Raw genomic sequence first — 27,023 nt, forward strand, 5'->3', positions numbered from 1 at the left:
TTTAAAAGTGATGCCAAAGCTCAATGGAAAGGTCAAGGTAAATAAATGTTGATGATGTTGAATAGCATTATTTAATGTGTATCAGCATATAAGGTTTAATAAAAAAATCTTGAATAGTTTCTTTGAAACCTAGCTAAACACACATTTTTGAAAAGTGAGGTCAGTGTCAAAGGAAAGGTCAAGGTAAAAAAATGTTGATGCAGTTGAATAGCTCTCATCAATAAGTATCAGCATATAGGGTTTGATAAAAAAAAATCTTTGAAACTGAGCTAAACACAAATTTTTTGAAAAGTGAGGTCAAGGCCAAAGGAAAGGTAAAAAAATGTTGATGCAGTTGCTCTCATCAATATGTGTCAGCATATAAAGTTTGATATAAAAACATCCTAAATAGTTTCTTTGAAAATGAGCTAAACACAAAGTTTGACAGAAAGACGGAGGGCAGACATGACAAACACTGGTCATATTCATGGCGGGGCACAAAAAAGGGTAAGGGTAATTATAAACAAGCAGCCAAATGGATGATGCATACTTTATCAATGTATAAGTTATTCTAGTCTCATCTTTGATCATTACTGTAGAGTGAAGAATAAGAAGATTACATATTCAATTATTTTTATTTTTTATATTTAGGAATTAGATATTGCACTTGTAGAATGTACTTAAATACAGCAAAGCCTAAATCACACAAAAATGTGTTTTATTTACACACATCTGGAATACAGGCCAAAATAATTCTTGTTTTTTAACCAACATTTTGAGGACATGTCAATGACGTTAGATATGTAAAATTGAATAACTGGAAACAACATTGATTTGTTCATAATTATTTTTTTACACGTTTTTTCCTCTATGGTAAAAAACCAGTTTTCTGTCTTTAATTTAGTACTTTGCATGTTTATTTAACTGCAGTGTATATTCTGCCATGAAAACAGCAAAAATAAAATTATGTACAACTGATCAGCAATAAATCAAAATATTAACATTGGCACTGCTCTAACAAATCATACAGAATGGATGAAATTTACTGAAAATATTGACATCAAAGACATTAAGCTGATGAGCAGTAATATTACATGTACAGTGTAGCCTCAGTAATCTAGATCCAGTTATCCCCCAGACAATAAATGTTGTTGTGAACAGAATTAATAATTATTTCTAACAATAAAAGACTATAAGTTTCAGTTATCCAGAATCCAGACAATTTGCTTGGGAACACAAACATCCAGATTAACAAAGCTCTACTGTATATGAATACAGAATAACCATCTACCATAAGTATCAGAGCTTGTTCAAAAATAAATCACTCATCAATCTTATATAGCACTGCATGAAAAGAATTATTGTAGTTTTCTGGATATATACATCACTGATTCAACAAACTGCTTAATAACTTCAAAAGTATTGAAAAGGGTCACCTTCACATCGTGAGAATGCGCAAGTTTTATTTTGTTGACCGTTTTCAATTTGAGAAGTCTAATAAAGGCAAAGACAATTAGGTATTGATCAACTTTGATGCCTTATGTAGAGGAACTTGTACAGCATTACTCTGGGAGTTGCTTCAGCATTGAGGAAATGGCCATAGCTAAACCCACTGCTAACTGATCTTCTGTATATGGCTGATTCAGGGGTGGAACGTGAATAAAAGCAGAGCGAGACTTGTTGATTGACAGGGAAGTGTAATAGGAAAAGTCACACAAGTACCTGTTAACATAAATTTGATTAGAATATAAGTAAAATATAAGTATACATGTCAGTAATTGAAATATACATGTACATAACAAGCATCAGTTTGATCAGCTATTGTTCTGTTGCCTGTTAAAATTAAGAATGAAATGGATGAGATGTGATTGGTCTCATTTGTTTATCTTTTGACCAGTCAAAAAGTGTGTTTCAAAGCTTTAGTCATTGACAATATCAACATGTATTTTTCTATAAGGGATGTTTCTTGACTGTGTTTGTGAGGAGAAGGGCATATCAGAAACACTTTGCTTGTAAAAGTAGAATTATACATGGAGGACTTAAAATCATTTATTCATTGATGGCTGGGGGAGGGGTTTAACTCTTTTTGAAATCTTAATAGGATCTAGAATGGTCATGAGGATAAAACAACAAGCCACTACTAAGAGTAGTATACATGGCATTCAGACTTCTCTGTCAAAGCACACTGAACATTAAAATTTCCCACCTTGCATGTACATTCAAACCTTGTTAATCTGGACAATTGCGTTCCCAAGCAAATTGTCCAGATAAAAGCATCTGAATTACTGAAACATTTTTTAATAATTGGTAAATATAAATGTTAATCAAATTTTCCATAAATTTCATTCGGAATTTAAAGCATCTTGATTATATGTGTCTGGATTAACAAGGCTCCACTGTATACAATTAAAATCAACACCAAAAAGTATGGTAACAAATTTCAAAGTTTTACCTCCCAGCATCCTCAGAAACCTCTGCTTGCAGTTCGTTATCTGCGTTGTTGATCTCAGCACTGACTCGACTCATGTCAAGCCCTGCACAGATACACTCCTCCCCTTCTTCTCTACAGCATTCCTTATTGGGAGTTTTCCCTTTGACATCTTTGCGGTGGTAACCTACATTGTGAGCTCTCTGTTCTAACGTTATTTTTTCTGCTATTCCTGAGACACCAACATGTACTACCAGCTAAAAATAAAAAAGTTTCATGTCAATTTGTTAAAGCTATATGTGCAGGCACAGATCCAGGATTTTGCATTAGAAGGGGCTCTATTAGATTGCAAGGAGTTTGAGTTCAGCTGAATTGCCCAGCGGGTCTAGACAGTGTCAGGGGGTGAGGGCTTGGACTAAGCCCCCTTAAGCTCCTCAGTATCAGCAAGTAGTTAAAGTTATTTTGGCACATAAATTGACTGTAATTTTACCTTTATTACATCAACGTATGACAGTGAAAATTATATCTGATTTTTTTTTTTTGTTTTAGAAGGGGGCAAGCGCTAGGAGTGCCCCACCTTAATCCACATATGGTGTGTAGACTAGTTGGAAAAGTTCTTTAGGTTATTGATATTAAGAATATTGTACAATTTTTAACGTAATTTGCCATTCAAAATGAACAATTAAACATGAAGGAAAAATATGCTTTTAAGCAGTCGCCTTTTAAATTCTGCTGGTACCCAGTACTTTTACCCAGCGGAAATCATAATTGTACCAGCCGAAATATTTTTTGGAGAAAAATTTTTTTAACATAAGTTAGTTAGTCAGTTCCACAAGGTACCTCCTATTTTTTGTAAAAGTACCACCTGTTTCTAATCTTCCTGAAAGCCCTGACCAGTTTATTATAGTGAGCGCAGCGAGCGAGCTCTAATGACAACACCTGGGCGAAGAGAAAATTTGGACTACTGCACATTCATTCCATAGAATTTTTTTCCGCAGTAATTCTGGACCCACAATGCATCGCTTCTTGTTCTCGCTGCTAACTTCATTCACGCGGTAACAACAACTAAAATTTCACAAAAAATAAACTCACCTTAATTTAATGGATATTGCATGCAGATAGTAGATTAAACGTTCTTTGTTAAAATATTTGCACTTTTTAAACTTTGTTTATGGAAATGCAGCTAACATACGACGTCATGTGACGTCACAGTCTAGACGTTCTAAATGTCTCGTGCGGTTTGAAGAGGCGGATCTTTAAATGAAGTGAACACTGCGCTCGCCCCAACGGTCGCACCATCAACATATTATGTAATTCAAGGATCAAAAGTGATTTTAAAGGAATACTTTAGGTTTAACTTTAATCCACTTTATCAAACAACGTTATTACACTCTGATTCCTAAATAAGACTGGATTTTTTTTCCATCAAATTTCAGAACACAGTACCGCAGGATCTTTCCGTTTCCATAATTCCGGCACAATTTGGCTGACTTCTTGATAATCTACTGGAATTTCTTCAATATGAACATTGACATCCGGCAACAAGTTCCTTTGCTTTAGATTCTGTACAGCCACCCAGCTGGCATTGACTGAATGTTCCCCAAAAGGTCCAAATCCTGAAATAGCGAGAGCACTTTTGTTACAGAAATAATTTTAAAAAACATACTTTAATAAACAATTTATCATGCTAAATTACAGTCTCTTTTTTGAAAAAGACAGAAATCAAAATAAAAATGATCACTACTGAGTAGATATATTTAGTTATTTAGTGTTTTGTTTATTTTAAAATAAATATTCACAAATAAACAATCTTTATCTGGCCCTTATAATTTCACTCTCATCAAGAGTCCTGAACTTTTGACCGGTTCCATACGGATTTCTTTTCCATATGATATGAATATAGTTGCATGATGAAGAATTTGATTCAACTATTCTCAAAATAGAATAATGTTGAACGTACTTCCATAACATATTGCCATACATACTATCTTGCCCGTTGTCTTCCAAGCTCCAGATACTTCATGAAGTGATCAACATATACATCATTACGTGTAACGTTAGATCTATATCTAATTTTATTTAATTTTTTTATTTAACGTACCTGTAATTAAAACAGTCCTCTTTTCATTTCCCATGTTTGATGCACATAAAATTACGCAACTTCTGAAAAATAATTCAAGAAGTAATGATCAAATTAATTGTAAACTGTTGAACACGGACGACTGTCATGTCAACATGATTATACACATGAAAGGAAAGTGAAAGTAGAAATAGAGATCGAGGAGTTCCGATACAAACTATTATAAGTCAATTTTCCGTTTATATAATAATGTATTTATAATGATTATAAGTAGTTGCTAGTTGTACATAGCGAAACATAACATACTAAGTTGGAGATCTGAATATGATGTTTCATCTTTCCTACTACACTGTTTGTCCTTAACCCCCCCCCCCCCCCGACAAATATATGTGCCCTTGGCCTAGGGCCATTTTTTAAAAAGCCTATTTATTTATTTATTCGAGTCCTTTGCAATGAAACTTTTAAGTGCGAATACATTCTAATTTTGAACCACGGGCACTAAGTTGTTTCCGTTATAAATCCACAATACCCCAAACCCGCCTAAAAAAGAGTGCCATATCCTTCCTTTTTTATACATGCACATACTCAATATTTATTAACTTCCAGTGCCCGTGCTGATCTCCAAAGACTTTGGGCATCATATTTTTAAAAACTCAAATGTCAACTCATAAAGAACTACAACTTGAATATTAGTTTTTTCAATTCATTTCTAACATGTCTAATATGAATTTATATTCATTAATACGTTTAAAACACAGGTACTTGTTTCTGTAATAATTTTTTTCAACAGTACTAGTATAATAACACAATGTATCTAACTCCGAATTGCATGGGGTAACTCCCCTCCACCAGAATCTGGTGCAGTCATTTACACCACTGACCCACAGGCTTTTGGATCGCTTAAATCCGACGTTAAAAAATTGGGGTGTATAAAAAAGATATTTTTTTTAACACCTTAATTTTTTTAAGCGATCTAAGGGCCTGTGCACTGGCCAACCCAGTGTTTATTACCATTCTCTTTTACAATAATTTATCTATACATGATCTTATATATGAAATATGTGGAGATAACGAACAGTATTCGAACTCAAAAGTCCATTAAACATTACAAAATAAGAGCAGAGCAAACACGGACCTCTAAGACATCAGAGGTGGGATCAGGGGCCATGGAGGAGTGAACATCCCCTGTCGACCGATCACACCCGCCGCCGTGTGCTCCTTGTCATGATCGGGAAATAACGGGAAAATCCATCGACAATTCAGTGTGTAAATAATGGCCTAACAATTAGTATGAAAAAAGTCAGTCAGCAATTGACTTAATGATAGATTGTATTTGCTTACAAGGTCATTGTATCGACCATAGAACTTACGAAATGATGACTTTAAACGAGACTGTTGATATTCTTATTTCATCAACTTGTTTGTCAATAACTTACCTCGTTTTAGAGATCATTGTTCATACGTAGAGCATGCTCTGGCGTATCGAATCAGCTGAGAGATATAAACCCCGTATGCCTGTCTTTATTTTCTTTCATTTCCAACTCAAAACTCTGTTCGCCGACTGGCCCGTGAAAATTCTTGATTACACTATGGCGATCTCGCTTCATTCCGCTCCAATGCATTTTAATTGAAGAAATAGACGTTTTTACACCTCCAAGTGCCTAAGAATTTTGCTAGACTGCTCTTTGGAAAATTTGTTAATTGAGCCATCTCCTACTGGATTCACGAGTCGGTGAATTTTCTTTGGACGATGTTTTACTTTTGATTTTAATTTTCTGCAGTTTGACTGACCAATCATAATATAGCTCAAAAAGAGTGTCCTACCCTTCCATTTTTATACATGCACATACTCAATATTTACATTAACTCCCAGTGCCCGTGGAGATCAGTACTGAGAACGCATTAAGACCGCGGAACATTAACTGGCAAAATTGGAAATATGCAGCTTACGTCATTTCCATCTCTTACAGTCAAAACATTTCATGATAGACAATGAAATGGGTGGGTACAATTTGACACGGACGTCCGAGAAAACATTGGATTGAAATTGCAATTCGAAATTCATTTTCAATCCACCTCAGCTATGCTAGAACGCACAATGTTACTGACTGACCCAGAAGACAAATAATTTGAAATATATATAAATCAGAATTTTCTATCCCATGTCTTTAAAGAAATATAAAGGGACAAATATTTGATTCCTGTTTGATATGAGTTTGTGTGTGCTGGGGGTTGGGGTTGGGGGGTTGGAGGGGGGTTGAACGATGTTCGGAATGAATAAGAAAGTTTTCTTTTAGTTTGGACAACCCCTCCCTTTTTTTTGTTTGTCAAACATTTTTCAAAGCTAAAAAACTAAAAAATAAAAGCTCTTGTCATCCTAGAAATTAATATTTATATAATCTTCATATGAAAGCATGATCTGACTCGACAATTTTTGACAGCCCCCCGCCCCCTTCTAGAATCAAAGGGCCGCCCCCTGAAAAAAATAATCTCTGTTTTCTATGACTTTGGCGTGTACTTAAAATTAGGCTTAAAACTCATATTAATATGAATTTCAAATAACATGTATTTGGGAATTGAATTTATTTGTCTTTTGGATCATACATTCACACTTAAGGTTTTCACACAGCTCAGGTGGATTAAAATTGAATTTCAAATTTTTTTTCAGTGAAGAAGAAATTAAATATATTCTTTCATGTGATGCATAACCATAAATAATCTGATTCGACAAAATTTGCCAGCCCCCCCCCCCCACTCTAGAATCAAATAGCCGTCCCCCAAAAGAATATAGTTACTATAACTTCTGTGTGTCCTCAAATATGGGATAGAAAATTGTTATACATTAATTTCAAACTATACGTATTTGGGAACGAACTGATTTTATTTGTCGTTTGGATCATACATTATAACTTTGCGAAAAATAATTCAGGTGGATTGAAAATGAATTTCGAACTGCAATTTCAATCCAATGTTTTCGCAGACGTCCGTGTCAAATTGTACCCGCCCATTTCATTGTCTATCATCAAGTGATTGACTGCGACAGATGGAAATGACGTAAGCTGCATATTTCCAATTTTGCCAGTTAATGTTCCGCGGTCTTATACTGTTTGGAAATATTTTTTATACAGCAGACGACAACAAAATCACATGACCTTTCGATGTCACATGACCTTAGTGTGTTAAAAATAACAGTTGAAATTCCATAGCTATTTTTAACCAAATTTTATTTTAGTTAAAACAGAGAACTTTTCGTTGCGAATGTAAACACGCCGACATTTGTACGAATATTTATTGCATCATATTTCCAAACGTGCACACAATTTTTAAGTTTAATGCGTTCTCAGATCATACATCAACGACTTTTCTTTTCTGTGCCGATGATCACTTCGGAACTGGTAACTTTTCGGCATACTTCCATAAAAATTTTAAATGGGAACTCCGAAGAGCAAAACTTAATCGATATTTATCTGCCTTGGAAGAATATACTGCCTCAAGGAATACACATGTGAAGTATGAAAGCCCTAGCACCAATTAATCAAAGTAATGACCAAGGTTAAAGTTTTTCAAAAGTAGGTCAAACTCCAAGGTCAAGGTCAATATTGTTGGTATCCAAAGGAAGGTCTTGTCACAAGGAATACACATGCGAAATATGAAAGCCCTACTGAACTGTTCAAAAATCATGGTAAAGGTTAAAGTCTGATAAAATTTTGCAAAAGTGGGTCAAACTCCAAGGTCAAATTTGAAGGTACACAAAGAAAGGTCCTGTCACAAGAAATACACATGTGAAATATGAAAGCCATAGCTCTAGCCAATCAAAAGTTATGAGCAAGGTTAAAGTTTTTGCGGACAAACAGACAGACAGGACAAAAACTATATGCCCTCGAATCTTCGATTACAGGGGCATAAAAGCCACATCAGCATCAAAAGTTAGGCTTTCAGATTTTTTAGCACTTTCAGAACTTTGCTAACGATTATTTATGAAGACTAATAACCCTTTATTTTAGCTCTAGGACACTGAAATTACTCCAAAAGAATTGAAGCCTGTATATAGAAAAGTTGAAAACAAACAAAAGTGCAGTTGATTAATGGATTTTTCTCGGAGTTTCGCGATCTGATTCTCCCTATTCTAGTGTATCTTTTCAACAAATATTTCGATTCCGGTATATTTCCAACATCATAGTCTAAAGCAGTTATTATTCCAATTCACAAAATTTTCAATGTTACTCTCAACTATATGCAATATTTATTATATTATACAGAATGTTTCGTTCAAATACGTATAGCAGTGAACGGCGCACGCATAAATTTTGCGCAGTCAACATTTTTTTTGGGGGGGGGGGGGATATAGGAATGTTGACTGTTTCTACGTTTTGTTACGCTGGAGGGCGTGGTTTCATCATTCAGAGGGTAATAGTTCTTCTTAACAAATGTTTCTCGACGAATCGGGTGACATTGTTACCCTCAACTGCATACAATATTTATAAAAGAGGTCCAAAGACCTTATCGGTCACCTGAGTATAACGTAACACTGTAAAGGATCCACAGATTGAAGTATAGATTAAACAAAATAAGCTGAAAAATAAAGCTATTTGCTCTAAAGCAAGAGGATTAGGATGATCATGGATCAGCAAAATAATCAATTTAATTAATTTAGTACTCGGTAACAAATCTTAAAGTTGACCTATTAACTTGACCCCAAATGTCACTATCCCCATGCGGACTAATCAAAACAATAGTTCTTGAGCACTTTTAGTAAACCCATCTCATTCTCTCTCAAATTGGTCTCTTTTGGTCTTTGAAGAACATTTAATGCACAAAGATACATTTTTATTTATCTATTGTTTACCATAAGTCTATATGACCATTAAAAATTATGAAAGTACTTTCTGTATTAAAATTTCGTAAAAATTCTTTTATAGCTCCGTAATTCAATTGACATTTCAATTACATTATTTACAGTGATTAGCTATCATAGGTGAATAGCAATGGGGAATAACATCTTTCAGTAGAACACAAATTGATAAATTGGCCAAGTTGTGCAGAATATTAAAAATGTGCTAAAAATACACTTGCTTAATACAACTTTATATACTCTGTTTGCCCCTACTCTGATGCATTAACTGACAAAAATTGATGGTTCCAAGCATCTTTATATCCTAAATATTAAGATACAACTATGAAATTCCAAAAATAGGTAACAGTGACCTACTTTTTAGACGAAAAACTCCGAGGACCCAAGATGCATCTACTGACAAAGTTTGATGATTCTAGGTCTCTTATTATTTGAAATATTTAGATATTGCCTTGAAATTCCAGAAGTAGATTATGGTTACCTACTTTTTGGTTGACCTACTCCGAAGACCCAAGATGCATCAACTGCCAAAGTCTGATGATTCTAAGCCTTTTATTAGCCGAAATATTTATATATAGCTATATGAAATGTCAAAAGTAGGCCACGGTGACCTAATCTTTGGTTGACACACTCCAATGACCCAAGATGAATCAATTAACAATGTTTGATGATTCAAAGCCACTTAGTATCTGAAATATTTAAATACAGCCATGAAATTCCAAAAGAAGGTATCCGTGACCTACTTGCTGATATATTCCGAGGCCTTAGGATGCATTAACTTACAAGGTTGGATAATCATAGGCTTCAAAGTGTCCAAAATGTGCATCTGAGGTCCTAAGATGCATCAAGTGACAAGATTTCATGATCCTAGTCCTTATAGTGGGCAAAATATCAAAGTTTTAGCAAAACATCATTTAAGGCCAACTTTGAAGTGACCTTGAGACCACACCCTTTGCTCCAGGGTGATGCCTTGAACAATTTTTAATAAATTACATATCTTCATCATTATGCATGAATTTGGTAATAGTCTGTAAAGTGGTTCTTGAAAAGAAAATTATTAAGCAACCACTACTTTTGTTTTCATTTCCCTAATTACCTCGTCTTGTTTAATGGATCGCATCCCTATATTAAGTAAAAATGAAAGCCCTTGGGCCAAGGATACTCTGTGACAAATTTTACAAAAACTGGCAGAGGAGTTCTTCAAATATGGCCCATATTCCAAAAAGTTGACGCACTCCGCACAAATGGCCATAGCATTAGCTTTCTGAGCCTTCAGCTCAGACGAGCTAATTATGGAATATGCACCCTTGGTCATCATAACTATGCACTTGTTTTGTTAGTTTAATATTCATGAGCAGAGAAGAAGATTTTCAAAGAAATTATGCACTTTTACTATGTAATCAATAGAGCCCCCTTGATCATCATGACCGTGCACTTAGTTTATCTGCTTTATACCCAGGAGCAGGGAAGACTTTTAAAGAATTAATGCCTTTTCACTATAAAATCAATAGAGTCCCGCCGAACACCAGAACCCCTAACCGAGGGTGCCATGAAATTAACTTTTTTGAAGAAACATCCTTGTTCATCATATCATGCACTTGAATTGCTTAATACCCAGGAACAGATCTTCAAAGAAAACTACACTTTTATCAAATATAATCTATAACCCCCCTCCCGCAGAATCCCTCATCCCGGGGCCACAAATTTCACAATTTTGGAAGAGGCACCCTTGATCATCATAACCATGCATCTAGTTTATCTGCTTTATATACAAGGGGAGACAAGAAGATTTTTAAAGAATTTATGCATTTTCACTATATGATCATTAGAGCCCCACCCTAACTCCAGAACCCCTGACCCTGGGGCCATGAATTTCACAATTTCGGTAGAGGGTTCAATGCTTATTACAATCATGCCAACAATTTGACTGCTTGATGTCCAGATAAAGATATCACTAATTTTGATGGTTTTAGTCCCAACCCTAAGGCCCCAGGGAGGCTGAGACCATAAAATCACAATTTTTATACCTTTTTTCACCTACTAGAACTAAACATTCTTACTAGGATGGATTCAAGTATATTGTTGATCAGATGTAAACTGTCAAGATCATATCTCAAAGATCAAGGTCATGAGGCAATTAACAGATATCAAGGCAACAACTCTGGAACAGTTCTTAGGAATATATCTATTCAATAACGTCATGTATGTTGTAACTATCGTATTAGATATGTCCTGATTTTCCTTCAGACTTGTATGTAGAATAGTTGAATAGTAACTAGAGCGAGCTCGTTGCAAAGCAACGAATAGGTCTTCCGTTGGAGCTGCGGAAGGAAGAAGTGACCTTGAGTCAAGGTCATGCCACATTCTAAAGTTATACATGTAAGCAATCTTGTAAGGGAAAGCAACTTACAATATTTCGCTAGGAAAAACTGTAAAGGAACTACGTGACCTTGAACATTCCAAATGCCTTGCGTCAAACCATGACACACTCTCATCATAAAATCCAATCTGTGTGTTACCGACTTGAAAAGTTCACAGTGACACGTCATGTTCTTTTAGTCCATACATACAGTCAAAACATCTTATCCTTAGTGACCTTGAACTTGAGTCAAGGCCATGTCACACTCTGCATGATACCAGCAATGTTTCACTAGTACAAATACGGTAGCGAAATTACAGTTTCTCTGTCAGTGACCTTGACTCGACCAAATGACCTTGCATCAAGGCCATAACACACACTGGTTAAAAGCAATCCCAGTCTGTGAGTTTCTGAATGGATAAGTTCAGCCATGTTTTTCAGATCATACAGCGAGTCGGAATAATTTGTTAGGTTCAACATAATGATTAAAAAATTCATTGAGAATGTTTTATGCTCAGTTTGGATAAGTAGTAAAACGTGGAGATCGGTCCTTTGGATGAGACCGTATAAGGTCTCGTGTCGGGGTAAGTGCTAGCGTGAAAAGGATCTCTCATGCTATAAATTTTGAATTTACCGGGTGGCAGTAAATACTGACAACCGGTAAGTTCAAAATTTACAACATGACAGATCCATGGCACTTGATTCTACCTCTGATTTCAAAAGATTTGCACTGTTCCTGATTTGTATTGTTTGAATGGTCTTTTAAGCTTGAATGCTGCACAGGTGCTTGTGGACAGGACCACCCCCCCCCCCAATATACACCCCGGGGTCCAAGAATATTTTTATTCGTCTTTTTCCATAAATCAATCTTCTAGTACACATTTACAATGTACTCCATATGAAAAATCCATAAAAATAACGTAGAATTAACGTTTTATTAAAAAATCATACCCGCGGTATTATGAAATAGAGAAGGTAAGTCACTTCCGTTTGTTAACACTGGACCCCTCTTGGATATCGGGCCTAAAATATCATATACATGTACCTACCACATGTCACCAAAATATGTTATTATATCTTGTTTCATCGTCGCAAGCCACGGGTTTTGTGTCCATTCTATTTCCACAAACCCGTGGCTGCCTCCTTCAAATTTCTCTCGTTCTCATGAATATTAATAACATACATTCAACCAATGGAATAACATCTGACGCTTCAAGTCAGAACCAATGAAAATGATCAGTCTATCTTGTATTTGGATGTAACCATAACCACGAGCTGTACATCAACTTCGGTTCGAATTTCCTTTCTTAACGAGTAACGCTATTCAGCGTTCTCACACAACGTCTACATTCGAAACCCTGTATTTTAATGTAAAACCTTGTAAGTATTTTAGAATATAGTATACGTTACTCACATCTGTTCTTCAGGATCTATCGTATTTTTTTTTTCAATAAATCTGCCACGCTTTGCAAACATGATTTCATTATGGGCACCGCCATTTAAGCGTACCAAAAATTGCTACAGAGTGATTTCATTGGTCAGGGTAAATCTGGCGTCACTTAATAAATATTCAATGATTCAGTCGCGAGAACGAGAGAATTTGGTAGGAGGCAGCCACGGGTTTGTAGAAATAGAATGGACACAAAACCCGTGGCTTGTGACGATGATCTTGTTTCGGTAGATATTTTTTGTCTTTAATCGTGCTATTTAAACGGAAGACCTTAAATAGTGTCTGTAGCTGTCACTATTTCGGTGTTTTTCAGAAACTTGATCGTAGAATTAGTCAAAGTCCACAACTGGACAATAAACTGAAAAATCGGCTACAGTATATTATCTGTTCACAGAAACGACATATTGAAACTTGAAAAAAATAATCCAGAAGCAATTCATTGCATTGAAATTCTATCATGAATATTTTGTTTTAATCGATGGACTCGATAAATCAATAAACTGACCGAAGGAAAAACGTTGCACGTGCCGTAACATTCTGTACGTTTTTTTTTTTATTTTACATTCTACTTGCATAATATATGCACATGTACATGTACATATATATTAAACAGAAACATAAATACCAAGCCCGTCGGCATTTAAAAAAAAGTAATAAAACATAATTTGATTTGATCTATTTTATTTCATTTAAACTCTATTAATTTGTTTTAAAAGTATGATTGATCTTTTTCCTTTTAATATACACTCAGGGTAAAAAAAAAAGTATATATTGACTCGCGTAACTTTAATGGTTGTAGTTACATTTGAAAATGAAGAAATAATGAAATAATGAAACGTTGAAGGGACTGGTGTGTTGTATGGCTAGACAACGCCTTGCACATGCAGAGAAATTTACCACAGGTACTCTAGGACAGGTGTGAAACCCCTAGGGCATGCCGTTTCCTGCTCTTGCTCTGCTAATCCCTATACACAGAAAATGATTGCGACTAATACTTAATACACAAAGAAACAGAATATATTCAAGTAAACTTGGCATTGATTTTTTTTTCTTGAGTATTATTGAGAATAATAAGTTTTAGTGATATACCCCCCCCCCCCGTTTTAATTGTTTTGTGAAGTTCATCACCATGCACATTCCATCTTCTGTAATTGGAGAAATGTTTAAATTAAAAACCACTGTTTACAAAAGAAGTAAATATCGAGGGAAAAAAATTGTTATATTTTATTGATATCTTTTATAACGTTCACGCGCCTACTCAGTGCAAACGCTCACCATCGAATATTACAGCTTTCCGGTCATTCGACAATTTCAGGGAAATGCTTGCACATTAATACAGTAAAGTGAAATTATTTAAATGAATTACATTGTTCTAAATTTGGTAAAAAAAAACATGAACAGTATATACATATATTTTCTTCCTCATAGGAATGCTGAAAACTGTTAATCGGAACTCGCACTAACTATTGTTTAGCACGTGTATGTAACATTGCAGTTCGCATATAATTTGAAAAGAGAAGTTATTAGAACTTATATTTCCGACATTAAAATTTGTCACGTTAAACTCTCAAATGACTCAGCTTATAAATAGTTTTCTTGATACTATTTTAAAAAAGATGTCGCTTTAGTATTGATATATAACTTAACAAAATTAATAATAATAAATAAAATTTAAAAAAAAAAAACGATTAAATATATTCTGCTTTACATTTTTTTTTTTTTTTTTGGTTCATTCATTATTTTCACCTTTTGCGAAATACAAGAAAATACTTTCATAAATATACATACACTGCGGGATTTTAATTTGTTTTTTTTTTATAGAGGGAATTTCGCAAAATTCCTGTTCGGGGAGATAACTCCCGTTTGTTTACGATACTAGTTGATCGATGATTTAACCGCGGCGGGGACAGGTAGGTGATGAATTTCCCGCGGAGGGAACGCGGTTTACCAGTCTCACCTGGCCAAATCCAGCGTTGTGTTTATACCGCGACGGGGCGCGGGAAATACGGGATCCGCGTTGCATGTACTGTACATGTATAGTCAATCAGATTAGAAATACAGCGACTATCAGAATTTCGGGCCGTAAAAAAGATCCGATTTTGATTACACTTCAGGTGTAAGCGAATGTGTGTGTACTGAGGGGTTAGTTAATTCATTCAAGATTTATGATATTGTTCGTTTGGACGAAGGCTTCATAAAAATATACACACTGCTTGTACAGGTACACATCAATGAATGTTCAGATTAATTCAAAAATCGGCGGACATTGATTTATTTTAGTTATCTAAAGGCAATGTTATTTCCAGAGACATTTATATTTTCTGTTTTTTGTCTCGGATTTTTCTTTTTTGTGATTTACCGGTTTACAAAGGCCTGTGATTTAACAGCTGTTCATAAACGCTGTCAATTAATATATGATCAGAGAAAACGAGACATCTCCCGGTAATTCATTTCTTATGGAACATCTTAGTATTTACCTGTGTAATTACGATGTTACAAACCGTGACGATGACTGGCCAGAAGGACTACCCGTTATGAAAACAACTCATGATCAACTCAGCGGACCTATAATTGACTTTAATATATGCTGTAAATCAATAAAATCATTTCAGTTTAACGGATATTTTATTGCAAAGATAATGGGAAAAAATGACTTGGGATTTAGAATTTTTCTGAATTTCAAACGCTCGATATGCATATATTTGGGGCGCTCTTGCATATGCACTTATAAAACGTGCATGTTCTGTACTTGCATGCGTGTACATTGTATGTATCCGTAAAACCTTAAGAGAGCTGATAAATGTGTTCTGATTTTCAGAAAAAATAATGGGATCCTATAAATAATTACATGTTTTTCATTTTGTTCGCATACAATAACAAGTTTAGTAGAAAAAAAAAATTTGTTCAAGGTTAGGTGTCTAATAAATTTGTAATATTCAAATACAGTTACACATGTATGTCTCATTCTACATATTTTGGAGGCGCGTGTGAATGTGGGATTTTGTATTTCCATACGCTCGATATGCATATATTTGGGGCGCTTTGTATATATACAGTTGTACATTTTAAGGGCGTCGACAAAAGAACGTATATTAGATTACATACATGTACATTTAAGTTTCAAAAGTTCCATTACTAGTAGGAATTAATTAAGGTTACATATTTTGAATTTTATTATGAATAAAACAGACAATTAACTCGATATCGAGAAATAAATTGTTTATAAAAATAACTATGCAACTTTCCTGTAATTCAGCGAATAAAATATTAAATAAAATACATTAGCGATTTTATCAAAGATATTATGAAATAATCTGAAAAATTCAACATATTTATCCACTCATGACTTAGTTTACAAAATGAATTTGGAATGGCCATTCTATGATTTGTTTTTTATATGACTAGGTCGCTGGATCACACACGCCGATCGATCCCCGGTGACCTCCTTTGCTACGCGCTATCGAGGGAGGTGTTACATAATTGCAAACACACAAGGTGAATGTAAAAGGCGCACACTTAATGGCTGTAAATAGTCTATGCTTCAAAGTTATGTTTTATTTTCTCAGTATATTGTTTGTTTTTATATGATAAGAAGAAAAGGTTATCTTTTTTCCCCCTTTTTTAGTAGACTGGTTTATTCGACTTTGAAAAAAATGAAATTAAACCAAAAATTATCAAAAAATAACTTGGAAATAAAGCACAAAACACTTCAAGAACCTTATTCTAAAGAATATTAGCATCTAATGTAGCCAGATTTATTATTTATAGTAAGTTTATTTTAGTTACACGCATGAAGAGCTCTCGTTTACTTGCTGAATGAAAACAGTTACCTGTAAATGGGTCAAGCTTCTGGCGCATTTAAAACACAAGACTCGAACAAAATAACATTTTCATGAAATCAATAAGATGTTAAAGAACAACTTTTTTAACGACAGCCATTTCGAAATATTTACCGTTTTTGAGTTATAAAGCAAAAACTTTAAAGGGCTCCAGATCCCTAATTTGAGGGGCCAGCCCCATTTTAGTGGTGTCAAATGAAAGGCCTTGAAATTGTGCACAACTTTTATTCTACATGTCTTATCAAAATATTTTTAGTTTTAAAGATACAAAGGAAAATATGTCTAAATTTTCGCTCTTTTAGGCGTTCTAAATTTTGACCCCTAATTAGCGCCATTTTGAATACAGAAATCGAAAAACAAAAACCGATGTGCACAACTTCAATCCTTCTGTTATCTAAATTCGGTAGAATTTCTGCTCCAGCTTTTGTAGTCTCGGAGCCTTTGTCTGGAAATGAAGCCTAATAAATTTTCATTTAAAGGGCAATAACTCAAAAGCGGAAGTGACTTTTTGAACTGTTTGACAGCATTCTGATAGAGTTTTGTAACGTCTATAAACTCTGCAAATTTGAGCAAAATCCGTTGAGAAATGAGCGAGATATGAGGTCTCAAAGTTGGCGTCTAGGAAAAAGAAGAAAAAAAAAAAAGAACTAGAGCAGAGCTCGTTGCAAAGCAACGAGTAGGTCTTCCGTTGGAGCTGCGAACAGGAAGAAGTGACCTTGAGTCAAGGTCATGCCACATTCTAAGGTTATAAGCAATCTTGTAAGGGGTATCAACTTGCAATGTCTCACCAGTCGAAAGACAGTTAAGGAATGTTGTTTCTCCGTTGATGACCTTGAACTCGTTCAAATGACCTTGCATCAAACCATGACACACTCTGGTTATAAGCAAACCCCATCTATGTGTTACCGACTCGACAAGTTAACACATGTTCTTTCAGACCATTCATCCAGTCAAAACATTCTTTCCTTAGTGACCCTAAATTTAATCAACATGGCCGTAGGAACCGAGGGAGGGGGGGGGCGTGCCCCCCAATAATTTTGCCGATATATAGATTACTATAGTAGACATAGATACTATAGCTTGTGCCACCTCAATAGAAACGTCTGATTACCTTCTTTTCTTTTGCTTGTCAAGGAATTTTTGGTAGTTGTGACCTTTTTTTTTTTGCTTGTCAGGAAATTTATGGTAGTAGTGCCCCCTCAACAGTCAACTGAAAATGTATGGCTGTGCCCCCCCCCAACCCCCCCCCCCCCCTGAATTTGCTTCCTATGGGCCTGATCAAGGCAATGATACACTCTGTATGATATCAGCGATACCCTTTTGTGTGTTTCGCAATTGACAAGTTCACAGTTTGCATTTATTGCATGATAGTGAGGGAGACATGAAGATTTCTTCGCCCATAAAAAATCATATTCCCCGAGGGCAACATGAAGATTTCTTCGCCCATGAAAAATCATACTCCCCGAAGGCAACGCCCGAGAGAAATATGATTTTTCATTTGCGAAGAAATCTTTTTGTCTCCCTCACTATTATAATTGTTTATAATACCGAATATTTTATATATTTATATTTTATAATACCGAATTAACCAAAATGCAGGAATTACAAAGGAGATCCAATGAATAAAGCAAACATGCATTTGATGAGAACGATATGAAAGAGATGTAAGTTACAGGTACACCAATAGCCTCGTTTCATTAAAAAAAAATTCCTACGTGACAAGTTTGTGTGATCACACCAGTAACATTCAAACACCATTACATTTTTACACATTTAAATCGACACAATCAATCAACGATAATATGCTGACGGTGCGACCGTTGGGCGAGTGCATTGTTCACTTAATTTTAAGATCCGCCTCTTCAAACAGCACGAGACATTTGGAACGTCTAGACTGTGACGTCTCATGACGTATGTTAGCTGTATTTCCATAAACGAATTTTGAAAAGTGCAAACATTTTAACAAAGAACGTTTAATCTACTATCTGTATGCAATTCCATTAATTAAGGTGATTTTTTGGGGTGAATTTTTAGTTGTTGTTACCGCGCGAACGAAGTTAGCAGCGTCGCTATAAACAATCTAACTCCTCACTCGTTTAATTGTGACGTCACAATCGTGAAACACGACGTTTTGTTGCAGGGCAAACATGATGGACACGTGACTTTCTCGGCCTATCAAATTCTATTTTACTAGTGATTTTTCACTTGTAAGCTAGTTTTCACAGAGGTATAATAAACGTTTTTTTAGACCATACATCGAAATAAATTATCATAATTTCTATAGTCGTAATTTATTAGGTTCAACTCACTGCTTTAAAGGATCATTGTAAATGTTTTATGCCCAATTTGGATACTGAACAACGTGTGATTTTTGAAACACTGATGCCCCCATATGGCATCTTATGGCAAAAGTTAAAAGTTTCTCAAATAGAAGTCAAACTCCATGGTCAAGATCAAAAGATAAAAAAAAATGTTATTACCCAAATAAAGGTCTTGAACAAAGAATATACTGTGAAATATATACTAGTATGAAAGCCACAGCAGCAACAGTTTAAAAGTTATGGCCAAGGTTAATTTCTTTAAAAGGTCAAACTCCAAGGTCAAGGGATCATAATTGTTTGTACTTGAGGGAAGGTCTTAATTGTTACAAGGAATACACATGTGGTATTAAAAAAGCCTTAGCACCAACTGTTCAAAAGGTAAAACCAAGGTTAAAGTTTTTCAAAAGTAGGACATAATCAAAGGTCAAGGTAAAATGGTCAAAATTAAAGGTATACAATGACAGGCCTTGTCACAAGAAAATTACCTATGTAATATAAAAGCCCTAGTACTAGTCATTCAAAAGTTATTGTCAAGGCTAAAGTTGTTTAAAAGTTGGTCAAACTCCAAGGTCAAGGTCAAATGGTCAAACATATTTATACCGAAGGAGGAGACTTATCACAAGGGATACAGATGTGAAGTATAAAAGCCATAGCACCAACTGTTCAAAAGTTTTGGCCAAGGTTATAGTTTGGTAAAATTTTGCGAAAGAGGATCAAACTCCAAGTTCAAGGTCAAGAGGTCAAATATGTTGGTACCTGAAGGAAGTCCTTGTTACTAGGAATACACATAAGAAATATGAAAGCAGTAGTTCCAACCAATCAAATTTTATGGGCATAGTTAAAGTTTTTGCGGACAAAGAGGCTAACACAGTCTAACAGACAAATAGACAGGTGGACAGGACAAAAACTGTATGCCCCCCGGATCTTCGATTACAGTAGCATAATAAAATGTCGGCGTCTTTGAGTTTTCGCATTGGCCTTAAATCTGAAAATCCAAAGGATTACAAGGTGCATTACGATACGCTTTCACATCATGTTCTATAACCCAGAGCATATTGTCTGCAAAGATAAATATTTAATTCAGTATTTAATTAGCTATGCATAATTATCTATGTTGTTTTAAAAAGGAAATATAAAAAAATATTTGTTTTATATTTTTCGATGTAGAGATATACAGAAAATGTTTTCCAATTTTAAGTCCTATCGCAATACACATTTAAAAAAAAGTGTGTGTTGGAGGGGAGGGGGGGGGTCATTACATTTTTGCTGGGATTCGCCTATGTATGATCGTAGAGAAACAAAGAGTGGGGAGGGTGCAAGCAGCAACTAAATCAAAATTTACATATTAAAACTACAACAAAAGACTATTTTCAGAAGGTCTGCCCCCCCCCCCCCCCGTACAACGGACCTGTGAGAAAAATACTGATCCTTCATTCAGAGTCCCAGGGCACCAGGAAAGAGTGGCAAAAAGAGAATATCGGTTTATTTCAGTCTATAAGTCGAATCAAAATATCTTTTCCTCAAGAGTTTTCTTTCTGTGAGTTCTTCCCAGTGATCGTGTGATTTATTTCATTTAATTTACGTTCTGTACTGGACTTGGAAAATGAGGACATCTTTAGGTTCCTGAGCTGGCCTTGAAGCCCGCAGAACAGATTTTCTGCTTTATGATAAATTCAAGTGATATGTAATACGGTATTAATTTTGTGTTGATTTTATTAATGTTAATTTCATCAGGAAATATGAAAAATTAATGTTTTAACTATACATAGTGAGGCATTTTTTGTGTGGAACGATTATTTTGGGGTTTTCACGATTTTTTCATATGGTACACATGATGAGTAAGTGCAATAAATATAATTTGTGGAAAAAATGTCCAACAAGCCCCGGGGTTGAATATCGGGGGGGGGGGGGGGGTCTGTCCACAAGTATCTGTTGTCAAGCCCGTAGAAAACAATTTCAGTTTTTTTTTTTGGAAGGGGGGGGGGGCAAATAGAAATTTTCACAGGTACTTGTACTCGATTTTTTCCTATGGTACACATGATGATTAAGTGTAATAAATATAATTTGTGGAAAAAAATGTCCAACAAACATTGGGGTTAAATTGGGGGGGGGGGGGGATCCTGTCCACAAGTACCTGTGGAAATTTCTTGATACATAAACAGAATTTAAAAGCATGTATTAGACATCTTTTGAAGGGGAGAGGGCACGGCCGTAATTAAAAGTTATATAGAGACTAGGAAGGAATGAACTGTCATTAAATTTTGGTTAAGAACTATTACCTAAACTCTTCATTTTCACATTTTCAATTACAGATTCTTGTTTTTAAAAAGCTATACATGTACATTTATATGTATCTATTAGATGCATAAATTATGTTATTAATCATTTTATCTTAAAGGAAAAGTAAAAATCTCAATCAAACTTGTTCCGCATATTATGCTCTCTGATTCATTACTCAACAGATGCTTCATATACATGTAAGAAGGGAAGACTGCAGACTGCAGGTGTGATAAATTCACAGCATGCAGCTCCAGCCTTAATTCCAACTTTGTTCCAAAATATTATTATTCAACGCGAAAAATTAGAATTAGCCGATAGAATATTTTGAATCACTTCGGAAATGCTGCCATAACACCAGACTGAGTTCACAATATCGAGTGATTTTGATTGACAGGTGTAGCGCCGTTGTGCATGGATTTCGTGTAACTATACATGTACTGCAGATTGTGGTTGAAAATAATAAACAAACAGATCTAAAGAAAAGATATTGTATACTGTACATATATTTGTTAAGAACCAGTTCATTCATGAAACGAATTTAGTCGTATTATGTGGGCCCATGTTAGATTTGACAGATTGATTTACTAGTAGAAATTCAATGGACCACAGTCATTTAGGGTATTCCGAATCACCCCGCACATCGCGACTGTCGGTAATTTACCTTACCGCTGTACCTCGCACGACACATGCACAGGTGTGACAACCAAACAGTCATTATTAGTAAGGTCTATACTTATTGCATACAACAAATAAAGAGGTAAACATAATGCGTTAACTAAAAGAATTAATTATTTTAATTCATTAACTTCCTATCCTTTTCGAAGAAAATGCCCATGTAGAAACGTATTTCTCATCGATGTCGTGGCGTTGTTGGTGGATGAAACATGGCATATAAGGTATCGATAGAACGGCAATTTTATAAGCTTTTGTGAGTATTATTTGTTTTTTATAACACCTCAAAAATATACTAGTTATGGCCGCATTTGTAGCCCCCTACAGTTTCGAACCACGTGTGTACATGCCCCTAGCCAAATAAATTCCACACGCTACATGTATACTTGTTATATGTCAGATTATTATTTTTTTTATAACATTGTTTTTCTTAAATGCAAGGGGTATGAAAGTAATGATTTGACAAAGCAAGAGCTATAATAAGACTATCCCGGGTCCCGGTATACACTTGATCAGTGTTGATCAATGTTCATATGTACGAGTACACGTATGCAAATAATTCGATAGCTTTTGAAGATTTCAACATACATTTTTGTAACACGCATATTTGTAATAACCACTTTATATACAAAACAAAATTTCATTCTCTTATATGATAATATGGACGTCGTAATAGATCTGACTGAATGCTTGAAATGCCTGTTTCAAAAACGTTTCCTAAGTTATCTTAAGATATGCCTAAGTTATAACTTTAGAAGTTCCTAAGATTTATCACAGCTGTATCGCGAAACAATCTTATCTAAAAAAATTTATAAGTCATTTCTTAAGTTGTGCCTTTAAGGACTAATAAAATAACATTCCCGCTCTATATACAACTCTCAGTATGGTATATATTTTTAGATTCAAAAAGGAAGGGTGCGAGGATTGGGGATTGCCCCCACTTTTAAAGGATTTGGACACAAGTATGCTTAACTTTGCGAAGTGTGTTGCTAGATCTAAGCATTCACAGACACACCCTTTCAAGCCATCTTCCCTTCCGAGCACACGATATTTGTATTTTAATTTTTAAACATTGTTCTAGGTGTTATACATTTACTTTATTTTGTTCTTATAAGGTATCTACATGTAAATAAAATTTTAAAATGAATGCTTCGTAGCGAACACATGCGAGTTTATATTTTTCAAACAATCTTTGCCAATTACTACACTGCATGTACACGTTAGTTGTTTGTGCGGTGTAGAGCAACAATGTATTTCAACATCGAGGTGCCCGCGGCTCTCTGTGGCCACGTGTATGTAAACGAGGACTGGACTACAACTCTTAAAGACACAAAGCGGCAGAGATGGATGAAACTGTTTGCTATATTACAAAGACTTGAATTATAGTACATGTATATTTGAAGGAATTTTTATTTATGTTAATGTTTATTTAATTCTATAAATAATAAATGGACATTCACAAGAGTGATGGTAAAAATAATATGTGCGTAGCATGCTTAGTAATTACAATTATTTACCGAAGCCCCCATTCAATTACAATTGCAGATGAATTAAAATACAACAACACGGGATAGAGCAATACTTTTTTTAAATGTATTATTGCTGAACAGACAAAAACAGCGATTAAAATTTAAAATGATTTTTATGCACCAGTGTTTGGAATTAAGATTATAAAAGATCGGTAAAGTAATCTTACTGATTCGATATAATTAAAAACATAACTTTCCATTAATTAATAGCTCTTTGTACAAAATTGACATTATATACGCGATCACAAATACTAGCTTTGTTTAAGGCCACAGGTGGCTACTACACTGGTGACCTCGATCAACAGCGTGGGATTCGCGCGTTGGGTTACATAACTAAACATCGAGCTGAACATGGAGACCGTAATATGCATACAGCTAATGATCGTGAATTATTCAATGCATACAGTTTAAAATCACTTACAAAGTTTGTTGTAATAATAAACGTAGAAAGATAGATTTAATATTCTCCGCTTTTGAACACTATTAACCTAATTTAAAAAAGAAGAAAAGAAAGACTAGTTGTAATAAATAATTTAATAATGAACCATAAACCACGTTTTAATCCTTATTAAAAAGAAAATTAACATTAAATACTGCAGGGTATATTATTGATAGCATGTCTGTTTAAGTTATACACATGAAGAGGTCTGATTTCCTTGCCGAATGAAAAACGTTACCTGTTTACCTGGCCTGCTTTCTAATACGTATTACGCAATACCCATGGTATACTCGAACAAAACAACATTTTCATTAGATCAAAAAGGTGTAAAAGAACAATTTTGTTCGCAAGATCCAGATCGAAATATTTACCGTTTTTGAGTTATAAAGCAAAAACTTTTAAGGGCCCAAGATCCCTAATCATAGGGGCCAGCCCCTTTTAAATAGTATAATATGAAAGCCCTTGCAATTATGCACAACTTTTGTTCTACATGTCTTAACAAAATATTTCTAGTTTTCAAGATATAAAGGAAAATATGTCAAATTTTTTGCTGTTTTCCGCGTTCTAACTTTTGACCCCTCTCTAGCGCCATTTTTAATGCAAAAATCAAAAAACAAAAACCGATGTGCACAACTTCAATACTTCCTCTTTTCAATTTCAAAGGGTTTTGTGCTCCAATTATAACCATTTCTGAGCCTTTGTCTGGAAATCGGAGGCATGCAAAATTCAATCAAAGGGGAATAACTCGTGAACAGAAGGTAATTTCCGAATTGTATTACGGTATTCTGACAGTGTTTTGTAAAGTCTAAAAGCTCTGAAAATTTGAACAAAATCTGTTTAAAAATGAGGAAGATATGAAGCGTCAAAGTTGGCATCTAGGAAAAAAAAAAAGAAGAATAATCTTAATCATCACAATCAGTAGAAGGTCTTCCGTTGGAAACGGAAGACCTTAATAATAATCTTAACCATCAGAATCAGTAGAAGGTCTTCCGTTGGAAACGGAAGACCTTAATGACCAGCGGATATGGTCGAGGAAGGGAAAGAAATACGTTGTTTAAGAACAAATATTATGTACTTTTTGCAGCATATTAATTAATTTGAATTAATTGCGATAGACAATAATTACATACTTTTTGAGACAAAGTATCAGAATTGAGCGAGTTAGTCAAAAATCCTATCTCTTACCTATAGTTAATCCTATATGTAACGAACCTTCTTAAAAATGCTTTTCCCATGTTAAATTTTTGTGAAGTTTTGGCCGCATACACTTTCTGCAGATAAAAGCCTAATAAATCACAATAAATAGAGTATAACACAACTACATCAGTCTGCTGCAAGTTCATGTAGTTGATGTCAAACTCGATTTTTCAATGGACTTAGTTTTTTGTAGTATAGCCAAAGCGTATTTACATGTCTGTGTGAATATGGACGATTGTGACTTAATGTTTGGCATCTTTGTATCTGAGATCTGGTATTATAATAGTACATTCACGTCTTTTCACACTTCTTGATTTGTCGTAACCGATAACAGAATCGTTAGTACCAGATAGCATTAGACGATAAAGTCAAAGAATTGTACAAACAAACAAAAAGATACAGGAGGAAAATATTGATCTTAAATTTCAGTCTTTTACATTTTAAAATGCGCTTCTGCAAGTACTAAATGATTTTTTTGATATTATTTGAACCTTTAAAAAACTGCATGGTGAGGTATAATGAAGAGTAATTTCTTGGTGCTTATCGTTTTCTTTGACTATTATATACAGAACGATATAAATGACAAATGAAAATAATCAAATATAGCTATTTTACAACTTGTAAATATATGTTAAATGTTATGCAAAAATAGAGGTATATTTGTACGAAGGGGCCTTGCACTAAACTAAAAATAAAATACACATGTATATATATGTGTGTCATGAACGATGGAGGCGCATACAATATGCAACATGAAAAATGCATAATGTACTTTAATCCTAACATTACATAATAAACAGTCTGGTCAGATTTTACAAGATTCGTAATGCATTGCCTACTTAAAAGAAAAGTCTCTTTTGAGACTGTAGTTCGATTGGTTTGTTTTTGTTTCATTGGAAACTCACTTTAGGAGAAGAAGAATTCCAATTTTTTTTTCATGATTATTCTTTTACGTGTACCAAGTTTTACTGAAGGGATAGAATTTTAAAAGAATTTTACAGAATTTTCTAAACCTAATAAACATGCAACACTGTTAATCGGAATCAAAATCCGAAACACATATTAGTATGTGTCTTGGTGTGTACTACTGCACTCAAGTTTTATTGAAAATCAGAAATCAAACCAAAAATAAAGAAAGAGTAGTGTTTGCAATATCGTTTACACATAGACAGACTGATGGACAAAGGGCAGGCATCTCAACTATCGCAACTGCTATGTAAAATAGTATAGTAAAGAAAATTTATAACCCAGCTTTTCTTTATCTTGCCACATTCTTTCTGATAGCAGTGATCCATCTGTTGGTGTAACATGTATACTTTCGATTTGTATCTAAATAATGCACATCAAATAATTTTTTAATAGAATCGGTGCATTAAATTTTAATGTATCAAATGGTATGCTTGCATATTCTTACGTTTAAAATCGTGGAGGACCGGGGGGGGGGGGGGGCTCCGTCTCAAATAGATTTGTAAAACACGCACAGCTGAAATAGCTGCTACGAGTCTATACAGATGAATAGTATCGACACTAGATTTGTATGAAGGGTTATAACAACCTAGAAACATTATCCTCAGATGCATCATTCATCTAGCCGACTA

General features: G+C 34.7%; 2 protein-coding genes across 2 annotated transcripts in view; both read right to left on the reverse strand.

Annotated features, from left to right (window-relative positions):
• The window catches only part of LOC133182373 (B9 domain-containing protein 2-like), a 613,772-nt gene that overhangs the window by 178,380 nt on the left and 408,369 nt on the right, over window positions 1-27,023 (reverse strand). The window lies entirely within an intron of this gene.
• On the reverse strand, window positions 634-25,550 carry LOC133183699 (pyroglutamyl-peptidase 1-like). Its single transcript, XM_061318623.1, has 5 exons — window positions 25,414-25,550; window positions 4,509-4,570; window positions 3,854-4,023; window positions 2,432-2,664; window positions 634-1,701 (listed from the first exon to the last, which is right to left on the reverse strand). Exons 1-5 carry the CDS (start codon window positions 25,461-25,463, stop codon window positions 1,542-1,544), a joined length of 675 nt encoding a protein of 224 aa, XP_061174607.1. The 5' UTR covers window positions 25,464-25,550; the 3' UTR covers window positions 634-1,541.

Source organism: Saccostrea echinata, unplaced genomic scaffold (assembly GCF_033153115.1).
Source record: "Saccostrea echinata isolate AGI-Se365-2 ecotype Australia unplaced genomic scaffold, CSIRO_AGI_Sech_v1 ptg000009l, whole genome shotgun sequence".
In the NCBI taxonomy this organism is placed as follows: Eukaryota; Metazoa; Mollusca; class Bivalvia; order Ostreida; family Ostreidae; genus Saccostrea; species Saccostrea echinata.

What these genes read in the sequence shown, in the direction of transcription:
- LOC133183699 (XM_061318623.1), bottom strand. Translation starts at nt 25,463, where the DNA reads ATGGGAAAAGCATTTTTAAGAAGGTTCGTTACATATAGGATTAACTAT. An exon ending in GAGGACTGTTTTAATTACAG is followed by an intron (nt 4,024 to 4,508) that starts GTACGTTAAATA and finishes TCGCTATTTCAG; the next exon opens with GATTTGGACCTTTTGGGGAA. An exon ending in GGAAACGGAAAGATCCTGCG is followed by an intron (nt 2,665 to 3,853) that starts GTACTGTGTTCT and finishes TTTTATTTTTAG; the next exon opens with CTGGTAGTACATGTTGGTGT.